The sequence below is a fragment of the Mesoplodon bidens genome, assembly GCF_964165515.1.
Source record: "Mesoplodon bidens genome assembly, chromosome: 14".
NCBI lineage: Eukaryota > Metazoa > Chordata > Mammalia > Artiodactyla > Ziphiidae > Mesoplodon > Mesoplodon bidens.
The window spans coordinates 24,131,564-24,147,607 of NC_138170.1; the positions used below are offsets into that span (position 1 = coordinate 24,131,564).

Below are 16,044 nucleotides of genomic sequence, written 5' to 3' on the forward strand. Positions count from 1 at the left end.
CAGAGGGGACAGGCCCGGGCCTGCGCGGGAGAGCGCCCCGGAGTTCCTGGGGGCCCTGGAGGCGCCCTAAGGGCAGGACTGGTGGCTGCGTGCTCCCAGCCGGAGGCAGCTCCAGGGCGCAGCTGCCCCTTCCCCGTGCCCCGCAGTGACCGTGACCTCCGCGCGCTCCCCGCGCACGTGCTCGCGGCCGAGGACGAGGAGGGGTCCCGCTGCGCCAGCTGGGCAGCCGCTCGCGGGCAGGCCAAGGGCGCACAGAGGCGGTGCGGGGGAGCGCGCACGCTGCGCCCCCGCCTCCACGGCACCGGACTGGCCGCTGCGAGCGCAGAGCCGCCGGGTGTTGTGCCAGTCCGGCAGCGCCGCTGGACCCCGTGCGGGGCGGACTCGCGGAGAGACAGGTGTAGCCCGCATTCGGGGGCGCCTCGCGCCGAAGAACTGGGTGGGCTCGGCGGCCCGGAGGGGGCTCGCGGGGCTCGGAGCTCCGGTCCCTGCCACGCAGGCCGGTTGGCACCACTTGGCGCTGCCAGCCGCAGGGAAGGAAGTCGCGGCGCAGCCCGGTTCCCCAGCGGCTGTTCGGGCGCGACCCTGGCGCCCACTGCCCGCGGCAGCCTCCGCAACGGGCCCGGGACCTAGAGGTGCGCGCCGCCGCCGGCGCCGCCCCCATGCTGCTCGGAGCGCCCAGGCTGTGCGCATCCAGGGCGGCCGCCGCTGCGCAGAGCGAGGGCGACGGCGACAGGCTGGGCGGGGACATGGACGAGTCGTCGCTCCTGGACCTGCTGGAGTGCTCCGTGTGCTTGGAGCGCCTGGACACGACGGCCAAGGTGCTGCCCTGCCAGCACACCTTCTGCCGCCGCTGCCTGGAGAGCATCGTGTGCTCGCGCCACGAGCTGCGCTGCCCCGAGTGCCGCATCCTCGTGGGCTGCGGCGTGGACGAGCTGCCCGCCAACATCCTGCTGGTGCGCCTGCTGGACGGCATCCGTCAGCGGCCCCGCGCCGGCGCCAGCCCTGGCAGCAGCCCGCCCGCGCGTCCTGGTCTGGGCCCCAGCCCCGGTTCGGGGGCGGCCTCGGCGCTCGCGGGTCCTGGGGGCAGCGCCTCTGGCTCCCCGGTTCTCCTCCCCGCGGCGACCAGCGCCAACGCCAGCCTGCGCGAGCTGGCAGCCAGCAGGAGCGCGCCCCCAGCAAAGGTGGGTACGCGCTTCGCAGAGGTGTGAGTGTGTTGGTGGGGGGAGGGCGGCGAGGAAGGGCGGGGGACCAGAGGTGCTCCGCGATGGCCTTCTTTCTCGACTTGCTTCCCTCCAGGGACTCCGTGAGTGTAACCTTATAAGTCCTACTTGGCAACTCTTGGACATCACGTGCTCCCCTCCCGCCCCGTCCCCTTTGAACTTCTCTTTGGCACCTGCCGTCAGCCCATCCTCTCCCCTGGAATGCCTTTCCACCTGCACTTGCTCTGTGGTGGCCTGTGCGTGTGTGGCAGCCCCCCGCCCTCCCTGAGGTGGGCAAGGCTCCCTGGCCCCCTGCTCCCCTTCAGTCCCTCGCAGGGCTGGGCCTCTTTCCCCACCTTTTAACTTTGCTGGGCCCTCCATCTCCCCAGACACAGACTTCTCCTGGACCCCCAGACCAGCCCTCTCCACACCCTCGCCCGCTTGGACTGAAGTTAGCACCTAGTGTTTTCCCAGGTTCTGGCTGCTGGGAAGATGGTGGGCCTCCTGCCTGGTGTCTGGCCAGGGAGGACCTGGCAGAGTCAAGTGAGTGCCTGGGTTGCAAGAACGCAAAGTACAAACTCCTTTAGCAGTACAAAGCTCCTGGAGCCCGGGAATGTTTGGCTCAGCCCTTCTGGACTTGGCCCGTCAGGCAGCCCTGGTCCTACCCTGGGTTCTCAGGCCCATTGTGTTCCCACTGGGTTGCTATTTGAGGGGTTTGTGTGTGTGTGTGTGTGTGTGTGTGTGTGCAGCTACATTGTACAGCATGGACTGTTTCTGTTTCAAAGACCTTATCTTGAGGGTTCCGGTGATTTGGTTTCAAGAGCTACTTAGAGTGTGTCATTTCACACCCTCGGCCACCTTGGGCACTGTTGCTGGAGGGAGGATAGCCCGTGGGCTGCTGGTTTAAGTGAGAAACAAGGAGCTACTCATGTTTTGTATTTTCTTTAGATGTAGAAAAGCTTGAAAAGATTGTTGATTTATTGCAAATATCATTCATTTTAGAAAGCACAACCGTATCCCTCTACTTTTGACCTTTTAAAGATCTGTTGGTGTATACACCATTTAAATAATCCTTCCCAAATGTGAAGTGCTGAGGTGAGGGGAAAGTTCTCCATCCGAATTGCTCAGCACTGCAGTGTCTCTGAGGTTAGGAACTTAAGCCCTTGAGTGTTAAGCTTTGGAGTTAAAAGTCAGACTTTGCCAAACTGGGCTTTTCCTATAGATCAGGGAAATGGAGACTCAGGGAGAATGCCCGCCCATTCTCAAGTCAAGAATAGTCAAGGAATATTTATAAATGGGATCACTGCTGAAGGGGAGTTGATGTTAATTTACTTGGTTTTAATCGTGATTAAATCCAGTTACAAGTGTTCTTATTACAGATTTTCAAACTTTTCTTTCCTGCCTTGCTGTTATTATCTAAAGTATTACAATTAAAGGTCTTTATCTGCAAAATAACCAGGTTACTTCCTCCTGCTCGGAGAACTAAATGATTTTAGGAATGATGCTTCTAGTGGGGACGTTTTGTGAATCGTGTTTGATCAGGAGGGTGGCGGGTAACAACTGGTCTTGAGGCAGCTCCTGGGCTCCGGGGCATTTGTGGCATTTAAAGACGTTTGTGAAGGGGCTGAACTTACAACTTTTATTCATTACACTTAGTACCAGGGAATTAATATTTTGTCCCCCGGATTTTGGGATGGTTGGTTGACTTTCTCCCTGGACACATACATACAGCTAACAGACTATGTCCAGGGCTGTCTGAGCCTAGTGGACTCTGGAACACATTTCCTTTTTTTCTTTTTTCCTGTGTTATCTTGGTGTGACCCTCGGTCCTTTCTTCCAGGTCCCACTTGCCAGGGGGACTAAGCTTGGGTCCTAGGAAGAGTCTGAATTAAATCCGATATTACATTTGATCATTTTTGGAGAGGAAAGAAAAAGTAGTGGCCCTGTGGACTGTAGTATCATCTAGCCTTTAATCTACTGATTTTCAATAGTCATTGGGAGTCTTCTTGGGCAACCAGACGTCCTGCATAGAGGGCTGCACTGTAAGCAGGTCTGTGAGTGTGGTGGGCAAAGCCTTCAGCTGAGCATCACTTCCAAATAGGCTCTGGTACTCGACTGTGCACTGGATTAAGTCCTGGGCCCGGGTGTTGCCGCGTGCTGTTTAATAGATGGGCACTCGTCATCAACGGGTACCATATATGCCTTAGTAGTAGGTGACTGTAAATATAAGACAGTCCCGTTTCCCAGTGAGATGCTGCTCCGACCTTCCTTTGGGACGTGTGGACGTTTTAGGTGGGTAGATTAGCAGATATCCGCTTAAATGTTTGTTAATTTAGTGACAGTTAGCTGCCGGGAATGTACTCACTCCGTTTGGTTCCTGAAGCACTTTCCACACCGTTCACTCACATCTTTCACCAGCATTGCCTGGACCCTCCAGCCTGGTGGGCGGAGCTCTGCTTTCACCTGTGCCTCTGAGACGAGGCATCAGGAATCAGTTAATTGTGCTGCCCTGGAACTTTTACACCGTGTTACGATGCCCAAGGCTAGCAAATGCTTGCCATCCTGTGCTGGCGCTCAGAGCCGCCTTAGTCCTTTGAATGCGCTGCCATCGCAATTGCTGAGTTTCTTGGCCTAATCTGTTTTTTGTTCTGTTTTACAGTTTTGCAAGGTGCTACATACCTGCACTGGGCCGGGCACCATCCTGGGTGAGCCAGGCAGGTGTGTCCCCTGATGGAGCTGGCATTAGGGGCCGAAGCCGTTGTGCTCTCAGGAGGTTCCTGTGGGCACGGGGCAGGTGTCGGCCAGAATTCTGTGAAGGTTAAAGGGAGGACGTTATCACAATCAAAGAACTCTAGAAGGCTTGGGTAAGGCTCTTGCTGATGGGAAACTGTTAGAACCTGATTAGTTTGCCTGCAGGTACTTGGGGATGTTTAAGTTGGAAACCTGTGTATGTCTCGGTCAGTGTGACTGGGACCCAGTAATGAGAGAGTGAAGTGAATCACACAAATGGTGTCTATTAGATATTTTATCTTACAAACACACACGTATAATAATTCGCCATTTTTTGGATGCAGGATCTGGACTCTTCTTTGCGTTCTAACCTTTCAGTCACAACCTATGATTTCCTATTTGTTTCTTTCAAGTGGACTGAGAACTAAGAGACTTTCCAAAAATTCTGAGTGGAGCACCTTCCAGATTTTAAATAATCCCCCCTCAATGTGTTCTGGTTTTGTTCCTGCTGATGTAACGGTTTTAAAGCTGTCTCTATTTGGTGAGTCTTTCCTAAGCAGTCACCTTGGTTTTTCCAAGGAGTGACTTCTTGTGCACTTAGATTTCTTTGGTTTGCATGCTATTTAATTAGAGTTTATGTTAATATGTAAGCACACTTGCATCAACATGCTTGGGAATCCAGATTCCCTGGGCAGGAGTGACGGCCTGGGCAGTGGCTGGCCAGGCGGCAGCCCTCCGTAGGGTGGATGCCCTGGCCGTCCGGTGCAGGGTTAGGGTTAGGACACGACTGTGTCGTGGGGGTGGGCGGCTGTGGCTTGGTCTGGGGTGTAACAGGGACTCCAGAGAAGAGGCCTGGAGGCCTCACGGAAGCCAGGGAGCTCCCAGGACGGCAGACAGTGGTGACCGTGGTCACTGTGATGCCGGGGCACACGCCGGCCTTTGTGACAGATGAGTCACGGCAAGTCCTTCGGGACGTGTTTTCAGAAGGGTGGTGGGATGCGTGACTGTTGATGGAGCGTCTGCTGTGTGCAGGGCGGGCCGGGCGGTGTGTGTCTCCTCACCTCCCGACCACAGCTCAGAGAGGCAGCTGGTTAGCACATGGGAAGCTGAGCTCCGAGACCCCATCGCTCAGGGGCACTGGAGTTGGGGTGACCTTGAAAGGTGAACTCTGGACGCACCGGCTAACTGGCTTCCTGGTTAGACGCCTCTCCCTACCACGAACCTGGTTAATTAGAGACCCTGGTCCCAAACCAAGTGGCCTGGGCCCTGAGGTCCACTCTGCACGTGGCTGCAGCTGCTTTTGGCTCGGCTGTTGTGGGCGGGCTGGTGCGGAGTGCGGTGGAGGGGGTCCCCGGGGAGTGCGGTGGCTTTGGGGGCAGGTCACTGGCAGCCATAGGTCTGGAGCCCGGGGTGCCTGGGGTTTGTCCGGGGCTCCGTTCTGTCCTCAGGGATGTGTCCTCATCCGTCCTTCTGCTCTGCCACCACCCTGGTGTCACCCCAGCCCCACCTAGGGGTCTCAAGGTTAGATGCAGGGGCCTTGGGCATCTCATCCGAGTGACATTCCGAGAGGCCAAGTGGTCACTCTCCAAGTTGGGGAGCAGACTTGACTTGACTACCCTCACTCACTTCCCCCCCCGGCCGGAGCCCGGACCAGCCCATCTCTGGGGGCTTTGGGACCCAGGACCACCTCCCCCTGAGGCTGCGGCCCCTCCCCACCCGCATCCCAAACTAGGTGACGGAGGGATCCCTGGGCTTCTCAGTGTCCTGTGAGGATGGAGGGTGGGGGACTTGGTGGGCAGCCAGGACTGGCACAGGGTGGGGTGTGTGTTAATCGCTTGGCAGATGGTTTAGCTTTTCTGGGCCTTCTTATCAGTGAGTGAGGGCACCTGTCTGCTTTACTGGGTGACAGAGGCAATGCAGGTGCAGGCTTAGCACACTGTGTGGGCCGTTGGCTTGGTGCCACCGCTAACGTGCATCTCAAAACCTCGAATCACCACTGAGGTGCGCTCCACAGGCCCACCTCACTGCTAGTGGGGTCAGTATATGGTGTCCTAAATTACGTGTGTGTGTGTGTGTGTGTGTGTGTGTGAGATGCATGTTGTGCCTCCAGGTTCAAAGTCTGCCAAGTTCCCATGACTGGATCGTTGAGTGTTGATGAGCGTCTAGCCAAGGGCTTGAATCTGTTTCACCTTTAAATTGCTTCCAGGTTTTATCTTTGTTATCGTGGTAGCGTGCTTGATCCTTATAAAGTGTCTTTAAAGTGAAAAAAAGTCCAAAAGCTCATCTGTTTTAAGGAAGGCATCCGGGAACATAATCCTGCTCAGTGTGACACACTGGTCAGCGCTCTGCTGAGAGGGAAGCATAGCTACCTTGTCTGCAGGATGGGTGGCCCATCTACACCTCCCTTGTCTGCAGCACGGACTCACACTGTTGTTCCTTCATCCAGCGTGTGAGGCTCGCCAGAGCAGGACGAGATTGCGTCTCAATTATACAGTTGTTTCAAGGGTGCATTTCAGTTCAATCTGTATTTAATCTTTATTTTCGCAGTTAATGTGCTCTTTTTCAAGGTACGTTGTTGAAATAAAACATCAAGGATTCAGTTAGGGAGAAATGCTCTTTATGGCGCTTGAAGAGACAAAGGTCACTTTTTGTCAGATTTGCCTTCCTTGGTAGATCTTCGGATTTGAAGAATTGGATGCATGTGTGATGTCTGTCCTGTTGGAATCCTAATTCACCTTGAAAGATGAGGGTGTCAGAGGTGTCAGCTCTGGGGAATGGTTTAAGAACTGTGACATGTCTCCCTTCTCCCTCTGAGCAAAGTTGGAATGAAAGAGTGTGTGAAGCAGCAGCTTGATGCGGGTTCTGCTCACAGGCTACATCTTTGAGCTGGACTCTGGCCGCGTTGGCTCGTGGATGATGAGTGACACCGGTTCTCTTGCCTGCCGAGGGTTTGTGGTGGGAATGAGTCCACGGTGCTCATCTGCAAACACAAGACACTAGGATCTTGGCTCTTCTACTTCTGGGATGTGAGTGCGCTGGTCCCGTGAATTTATGTGAGTTTCAGTGAATGAGAATTCGCTGCAGGAATTCAGGTCAACAGAAGCAGTGAGTGACATCTAGAAACACGCCGGCACCAGAAGCAGGTGTGAGTTGTTGTGGAGCCGAGGGGCTAGGGATAGGAGGGTGGGTTTGGGGTGGTGCCGAGCTGGGCAGGAGCACTGGGGGCACAGGGGGCCGTCACACAGCCGTGCAGATGGGCCAGTGATGCATGTCTCTCTACTTCACTGAATGCATACCTGAGGACCTACTATGTACCAGGCACTGCAACCAGCACCCAGGTACTTGGGGTAAGAATTATTTTGGCCTAGGAAGTGGCACAGTTTGCCTGCCACCTCACCAGCAAATGCAGCACGAAGCGCATCGGAAACAGCAGAGACATCCCGGCAGCAAGAGCTGCCGTGCGTTCATTTCTCCTACACACAAAGCTGAAGTACCACCACCTTGTCCCTACACGTGTTCCAGAGATTTCTACATAAGACATAAATATTTACTGTTTATGGATAAACTGTTGGATTCCTTAACTCTTTATAATCATCCTCCCAATTCTATATGACCTAAAAATTGCACCTGTTTCCCCTCCCCAAGCCTGTCTGAAGGTAACGAAAGCCAGTGTGTTTGTGCAGCATGAGGTGTCAGGACCGAGGGGCACGTGGCCTTTGCCCTGTTAACACCACCTGGAAACAGACTACCAGTGAGCACAGAGGTGGCATCTCGCTGGTGGAGTGTGACCTGGCCTGGTGACAGAGAAGGGGAAGATCACACAGGGCGCTGGTGCTCCCAGCGGGGTTGCCACGGTGGCCACAGACGTCCCTGATGGCACCTGGCGATGGGCTTTATGTTAACATATGTGTCCTTTAATGATCTCTTCTATTTATGCCAAGTGGTCCACTAAAAAAATTCTGGCAGGTATGTGAGGTTTGATTTGGAACAGATTTAAATCAAAAGTAAGTCAGATTTAAAGTAAATGTTGTGAGGATGAAACCTGGATGACTAGTTTGGATAAAAACTGCCTGGAGTCCTAGAATGACCAGAGTTCATTTTCCCTGAGCAGCTTGACTTTTACCTTTTCAACCCCTGGCTTGCTCTGTGCCTGAGATGCTGGGGCCTGGGCTGCATTCGTGCTGAGGATTTGTAGGATGGAGAAGTTGGATGAGGTGAGTGTGAGAAGCAGGGCAGCACTTCATGCTTGGAAGCCAACGTTTGGTTTTTCAACTCAAATAGCAAGTGTGAAAACTTGGGATTTGTTTGAGGCTGAAAATATAAATGGGCAAGAAGTTTTAAAAGTGACATGTGTCCACCTGCAGCCAGGGGCCCACCTGGCCTGGAGTCATGTTCGTGTCCAGGAGCCTGTCAGGTGCCAGGCCAGGATCTGGACACAGCAGAAAAGTGGCACAAGGTTCTGAACTAAGAGACGGGTGTGGGGCAAAGGACATGGTCAGGCAGGCTCTCCCGGCACCCTTCATCCCTGGAGCTGAGGGCTGTGGGTGAGACAGGTGGGACAGGGAGACAGGTGAGCCTGGGCCTCTGGGCTGGTCCCGTGCTCACAGCAGGGCTGTCTGATGAGCTGAGTGGAAGGGCCTGCCCTGGTATTGACATCTTCTGGGGCTTGGGGTCGTCCTTGATTTTCCCCCTTCACCTGTGTCTGCGTCACCAAGTTTTATCATGACTCCCGGGAGGGACACTTAACATCTTCCTTTCTGCCCCTGCAACATTGGCCGGGTCCCTGCTGGCCAAACTCCCCACCGGGTGCCACTGTCCCCAGTCTGCTCTGCCCCCAGCCAGGTGACCGCTCTAAGATGCCGTTTGGGTCACAGGTGCCCTCCACTCTTCCCTTTGGGCAGGTTCTAGGTCCCTGTCCTGCCCCACCTGGGCCCCAGCTGCACGGCCAGTAACTGTGCTGCTCTTCATTCCCGCTCGGCGTCTGCCCTTGGCTTACGTCAGACCACTTTCTCCAGCGTCGAGCGCAGGTCTGTCCACGCCTCCTTCCTGTGTCCCTGGGATGCTGCAGAGGAGCAGCCACACGTGGTCAGTCCTGTTTCTTACACCCCTGCCCCGGCTGCCCTGTCCTTACTGTCTGTCCCCCGTTTACCTCCCAGCACTCACGGGCCCTGTGCACTCCCGGAGCCAGTTTCCTACATTCTCATTGAATGTCTGTGCTCCAGAACCTATTCCCTGATTGCCTTCGGGGTCTTGGGTCTTTTCACCCATGCACATTGCAAGTTCATCAGGGTCAGGCCCATGCCATTCCTTGGGTCTGTGCCCTGTGCAGGAGCAGGACCTTGGCAGTTGGGACAGGTGATGGTTATCGGTGCACGTGGGCTGCCTGGGGCCAGGCTGATGCCCCCTCCACACATCCTTGAGGTGCACCTGGGCCCGTGCTGGGTGCGGTGTGACCTCTGTGGTGCAGAGTCCTCATCTGCAAGGTGCTGACCAAGCAGAGCGTGGGCGCCTGGGCACCTCAAGGCTGTGGCCTGACAGGTTCCTACCTAGAAGGAGCCGGGAGAACCCCGGCTGTGCGTGAGCACCTTGGAACCTCTGCTGGCGGGGCTGGCGGGGCTGGCGGGGGGTGGTGTTACTCTTGAGCCTTGAGTTTTCATTGTAATAAGTATTGGAATGGATGACCCCCAGCAAAGTCGGGCTGGGAGCCTGGGGAGAGACCTGGGGGCAAGGGCTGGGGGACCCGCAGAGTCTGCATCTGGATATTTGTTTGCGATCCTTCCTCCCCAAGCTTGGGATCTCCCTCTTATCTCATTCTGCCTCACCCACTGGAGCCACCCACTCTGGGGTGTTCGGGATAAAGTAACAAACCGCCCCCCTTCAGCTCACTCTGCTCCCGGTGTCCCCAGCCGGGGAGGGGACTGGAGGAAGCCTCACCCACCCAGGGGAGTCACTGGCTGTGGGCGGGAGGGCTGGGCTCTCCCTTTTTTTCTGGTTTCTCTTCCTTTTTCCCCTCTTGGTGACCCTGGAGTGAGTCAGAGAGTGGGGCTTCGTTTTGTCCAAAAGAGAGAAGTGTGGGCTCTACCTCCTTAGAAGGAGAAAGAAATGGCCGACATGCCTGTTTCTTGGAATCACAGCTGTCGGTGCCACTGGGAGGCTGGTTCGCAGGACGTGAGTCCAGAGAGCTGTTGCTGGGGCCCCGGGGCGCAGGTGCGCGGACAGCATGCCGCAGGCAGGACCGGGTCCACGCGCCACGGGCAGCCCGGGGTGAGCTTTGATGCTCGCACATTAGAGAAACGCTCTGTGTGTGTTTGCTGTTTCCCATCTGCTGCTTGATTCATGTTGAGTGAAAATCTTGCTGCCCTAAATGGAATTCTAAACGTGGACCCATAAAGGGGCCAGAGAAAGATGTCGCGTCAATTATACAAGAGGGTGTACGTACGAGGTCTCACACTGTCACGATTCCCAGTTCTTTCAAAAGTGCTTTATTCTTAATTGTCCACTGAGTGGCCTTTCTAGTTATATTTTTCTGATTCTAGGTCTTAGGGCACTTGGTTTAGTAACTTGAGTTTCTCTTATGAGAGGTTAGTCATCAGCTGTTTAGGTAAATCGTCCGGAATTAGAGCCTGACCTGTTCATTCTCACTCAGTAGTGAATACATTTCAATATATGTAAATGGATTTGTGTACATATATATATACACACACATATACTAATATATAGAGAACATACATATATATGTATCATTTTATAAGTTACACATTTACAGTCATTAATTTGGTTGGCAGTTCATCCCTTTGAATGAAAGTTCAGGGACTAGCTGACCTCTGCCGACCTTAGTTTGCTTGAAATGTGTCGTGTGCTGAGAAAGCCTATCCAGCTGGACTGTTGTGTCCTGTGGCGACAGGAAAGGCCTGTCCGTGCCTGCAGCCTGTCTATCCCCGCGGGTCCCTCTGGTTCTACCACCAGCTGCCACAGGACTCGGGCAATGCTGGCCTTCTGGGTGCTGCCCAGGCAGAGTGCATGGCATGAAGGACCTGGACGTGTGGCCACCCGGGTGGAGGCCCGAGTGTCGCCAGCTGTCACTATGCTACGTGGGGCCGGTAGAAAGCTGGCATCATGCGGTCGTGTCTTCTGGACAAATTGGTGAGGTGCTGGGGCTTGAGGTGTGTGTGCCGGTGTCTGCAGGTGCAGGTGGACACTTGTGAGAAATGGAGCGAGGTTTGCGTAACTGGCTCTGGGGATCGTGGTTGCCGATGGGGCCGTTTTGTTGAGTGATGGACCCCATTAGATCACAGTAAGATGCTCGATGATGTATAATTAAAGATGGCATTAGTCAGGCAGAAATCACAGCATTTAAAAATGGGAAAGGGATCATTTCTAAGGCTGACGCACACATCCAGGACTTAGGAGACAGGATGCAACGGGTATATTCGAAAGTGAAGCTGCTGCGCTGGTTACAGCTGGTGTCCTCTTAAGTCTCAGATATTTGCAGTGTCAGAGACCATGGTGGTTTAAACATTTATTTTAGGTGAATTGACAGGTTGTGGAACGATTCTGATTGGTGACTCTACCAAAGAAAAGCAGTCCTGTTTTTGTTCTTCGTGGAGCAGGCTGAGGTGAGCCCAGGTGAGCTGTGGTCTGAGACCCCATCCGCACTGTCCAGCTTCAGCTCCGAGTCCCTTCCTGCCTCTCTCCCTTCTCTGTTTATTCATCTGCGGGTGCTCTGGGCTCCGGGGTTGGGGAGGGGCGGGCAGTGGGCCCAGCGGCCTGGCTGAGCGCTGCCCTGGCCGTCACCCACCTGACTGTTCTGACGTCTCCATCGGACGTTGGGAGCACCGTCCGTCCCACTGGGCCTTGGCTTCTGGGCTCGGTTTAATCAGAGGCAAGCGTCTGGCGGAGAGCCTTGGTAGTTAATTAATCATGCTGCTGTTTACATTCACGTTGATGGTCATCTCCACTTGTAACCCCCTCAGCTCAGGGGTTCCCACAGCGCCTCACCGACCACCGGTGCGGGGCTCCCTCCCTCAGGGACAGGCAGAGACAGGAGCGCGGGTCGCTGTCCCGAGTGCCTGCTCTGTGCCCCCCGCCTGTGTTCCGGGGGAGGAGGGCTGCGCATCCCCTCCGGGCGTCCACGCGGCTCTGTGACCTTGCAGAGGCTGATGTCCAGTCTCTGACCCCCTGGAGCTTAGGCTGCAGGCATTATGGGGATGCGGCCAAGAGAGCGAGTGAAGTGCCAGCTGAACAAGCTCAGCTTCAGTGGAGACGTTTTGTGATGTGTGTATTTTATCCTCTAATTGGATTAATTTAGGGTAAAAAAAGGCAGTGAGCTTTCTTTGCAATCTATAGAGGATGTCTTTACCTATGGAAGAAATCGTCCTTGAGAGCATTGCAGCCGTGGTCCGTTGTTAGCCCGGTGCTCCTGGACTTGGGCTGCACGTTGAAATCCCCCAAATGCTGCAGTGTGGCCCATCCCAGAGGTCCTGACGTGCCCGGTCCCAGTGCAGCTGGGCGTTGGCTTGTCAGAGTCCTCAGGCAGCGTGGACGCTGGCCTTGGGCAGTACCGGGCCGAACCACAGAGGCCGGGAAAGTTTGGAGGAATCGGGGAGATGTCTCCTGGAAGTCCTTCCCAGCTCGCAGACAAGTGCAGAGGCCTGGGGAGCCCTGCCACCTGGGAGCCGGCTGGCTAGAGAGGGAACACGGACGTGGAGGCCTGGGGTCCCGAGGTGCTTGGAGCGGACGTGGTCTTGGAAGGAGAGTCAGCGACCAGCTGGACAGGGGACCTGGAGGGTCTTTTGAAGCCATTTTATTTAGGAGCCTGACACTGTTCTGCTCCTTCGTTCGCTTAGAAATAACTCCTTTAGGAAAAAGTTTCCTACAGAAGCAATAAATTCAGCTCATTAATTCACTCAGTCCTTGTGACAGCTCAGCGACCTGGGCGCTGTGACTGCCCCTGCTTTGCAGGCCCAGAGGACTGGAGGAACCAGCACAGCTGGGGGTGCAGCAGGGCCTGTACCCAGGCTGACTCTGGGCTCTGCTTGGGCGGGACGGTAAGGTGTGAGCTGGGGGTAAAGTCCTTCTCCCGTCACCTCCGAGGTCCCATCGTTTCCTCCTCCCCAGGCTGCCCGGCTGGGGGAGAAACCAGGATATGCCCTGCTGTCGCTTGCTACATCGTCAAAGAGGCTGGCTCGCGGGAGAATTTCCTGGCGGAACGGCGTGGAGAGCGGGGAGGGAGGCGTGCTGTCACTCAGGGCTGGAGCCAGAGGTAACCGCTCACCACAGAGGCCCACGCGACACGGGTGACCGCCCTGAGTCTGGGGAGACGGGCCGTGGGCTCTTTCTACGTTTGAAGGGTTCTCCAGTCACACGGTGAAACGAACATTATGGAGATGTGGTCCGTGACCCCGGGTCTCCGCCAGTGTCTTCCTGTCCAGTTTTCTTATGCAGCAGCCTCTGCCGTCCATCTGAGGCTTCCCACCCTGGATTGAGCGTTAAAATCGGGCCCAGATTTCCTCAGGGCTCCACAATTTGTGGTCATGGAAACGGACGGAATACAGAATTTTTCCCGTGGACATCTGCACTTCCATGTCTCAGAAACATTTACAAAAAGCTAACGGATTAACCATGTGTTCAAATAAAGCCTTCTGATGGCTCGGATTCTGAATTTTATACTCCAGGCAGCACTGTCTGTAGGAGTAGAATGTGGGCCAACTGTGAAATTTAAAATTTTCTAGTGGCCACATTACAAAAGTTAAAAAGCAACAGATGAAATTGGTTTAATAATGTGTCTTATCTAACCCACTTCTTCCAAAATGTGAGCACGTGAGCATCACTCAGTACAGAACGTTAACGGGTGCTTTGCCTTCTTTGTCCAGGCTCAGCGCGGAGCCTGCTGCGTGTCACACACCGACACACCTCAGCCCAGTTCCAAGGGCCGCCAGTGGCCGTGGAGCCGGCTGGGGGTGGCGGCGTTGGCGGTGGAGCTCCAGACACCGTGGTCAGGGGCTGAAGTCTCGCGAGCTCTTTACCCCTCGGGCGATCTGTGCCCACATGATGCGCTTTCGGAGGGTCTTGGGCAACGCCAGGACGGCCTCGGAGCCGCCGCAGTGACGGGCTGTGCGGACAACACAGGCTCTGGGGGCCTCAGTGCGGTGACTGCTGGGGGCTTCAGGAAGGTGTGCTGAGGATCCCGCTGGACCCCGAGAGCGTGGGTTTCCCGCCCGGCCGATGACGTAGGTCACTTCCCCGCCAGGCCTCCTCGTCCGCAGGCTGTTCTCGGGGTCCTGACGGGCACGGAGTCCTGCCCCCCCCCCACGGGATGGAGTGAAATCCAGCTGTTGGTAGGAGGAGGGCCCAGAGTCTCAGAGGTAAGTGGTTACAAAACTGTCGCCTGCCCTGGTGTCCATTTTCTGCGGCGGCAGGCGTACCGTGGGGGAGGGGTGCTTCCCTTCTCCGTCACCTGCAGTGCCTTCGTGGTGGGGGGCGATGCCGGGGTGGGAGACTCTGAGCTCATCTCAGGGACGACCAGGCAGTGCAGCCTCGGGGCTGACGTGCCCTCGGGGCGGCGTCCGGGGCGCAGCCGGGTTAGGGGAGCGTTTGAAAGTTCACTGCATGGAAATCGGACTGTTGCCTTTTGTGATCCGCTCGGCATGTTATCAGATTTATATTCCAGGCTGTGGGGACTATCATTCTCTTTAAATGGCATTATTTAACAAAGAGTTAGCATTTCATTGGAAATTCAGTTACCGGCTCCGGCTGGAGTGGGCCTGGGCGGGGCCTGGGTGTCCCCTGGTGTCCCCTCCAGCGGGACAGCGGCTCCGCACCCCACTGACTATTTTAAATGATTGTAGACTTTTTGAAGTTGTGTCTTTGCTTTGAGGACACATCTTTCGTTACTTACAATTTATTTCAAGCGGAGTGTCTGGTCTGTGATTCAGTCCTGAATGATACCGTTGAGCTTTGCTGTGGCTTCTGTGTAACGGTGCATGTGTAATGGTGCACGGGCCACTGTGTGTAGATTGTGTAAATGATGCAGCATACACCCCCTTCCCCCTACCAAACTGCAAGGCTTTATCTTAACTGTTTGGTTTGGCGTCTTTTTATTCACTGCCTTCACTGCATCAAGGATGAGGTGTGCTTGGTCACTGGGGGGTCACTCATGGCAGTTACTGAGCTGTCCTGTGAGTCAGGGACACCCTGGGGGCCCCTAAGCTGCTCTGTGGGCCTGTTGTGCTCCTGCATGAAATGCCCCATGTTGGCGAAAGCAGGGGTCTCCCCTCTTTGCTGTCAGTTTAGGGAATGCTGGCTGTGAGCCGTCCTCCCCGCTTCTGCGGCTAATTTGCGGTTACCTTTGCAGATGGAACCAGCTGTGGAAATCGCTGGCTGGGCTTGGCACCGGTCTCTGCAGCTGTAGGTGGGAGGGTCAAACCCGTCTCATCAAGGCCAGGGTGCATTTCATGTCTCCCAGTTGCTGGTGGCTCCCCGGCCTGGGTGCTGACGCGGCCAGTGCTCCATCCTACGTAGGGATCTTGCAGGGGAGCAAGTGCCCCGAGGCGTCTGTGTCAGGACTTTTGGATGATTCAGGGCAGAGACCCTGAGTGTGAGCCCTAAGGCGTGAATTTTATATTTTCAGAAAAGTGATGCGGGGACTTCCCTGGTGGTCCAGTGGTTGGGACTTCGCCTTCCAGTGCAGGGGGTGCGGGTTCAATCCTTGGTCGAGGAGCTAAAATCCCATATGCCTCCCGGCCAAAAACCCGAAACATAAAACGCAAGCAATATTGTAATAAATTCAATAAAGACTTTAAAAATGGTCCACATCAAAAAAAAAAAGAGAGAAAAGAAAAACTTAAAAAAGAAAAGTGGTGTGAAGGGTTGTTGTAACTTCCCTGATGATGGGTTCAAACCAGTGGCTCCTGATTTATTGATAACGGCTGCATGTATTTTTCAGTTTGAATACTGTCGTAGTTGAAGACTTCCGAATAAAGGTTAACAAAGGCCGATTTCTCCCTGAAATCACACAGGGATTGCATATTCCTTCAGCTTGCTCCCTGCCGGGAAGGATTGACAGCTCTGACTTGGGAGGGTGCCCCCGTCTCTTTGGTGAATGTGGGGCTTCGAG

The 16,044-nt window shown here is 55.1% G+C and overlaps 1 protein-coding gene across 1 annotated transcript in view; it reads left to right on the top strand.

Moving 5' to 3' along the window:
• The first annotated feature begins 627 nt into the window (after positions 1–627).
• The window catches only part of SH3RF3 (SH3 domain containing ring finger 3), a 211,567-nt gene continuing 196,150 nt past the window's right edge, over positions 628–16,044 (top strand). The window contains exon 1 of the mRNA XM_081253776.1: positions 628–1,181. Within this exon, the coding sequence (XP_081109902.1) occupies positions 660–1,181 (522 nt within the window). The 5' untranslated portion in view covers positions 628–659. The remainder of the gene's footprint in view (positions 1,182–16,044) is intronic.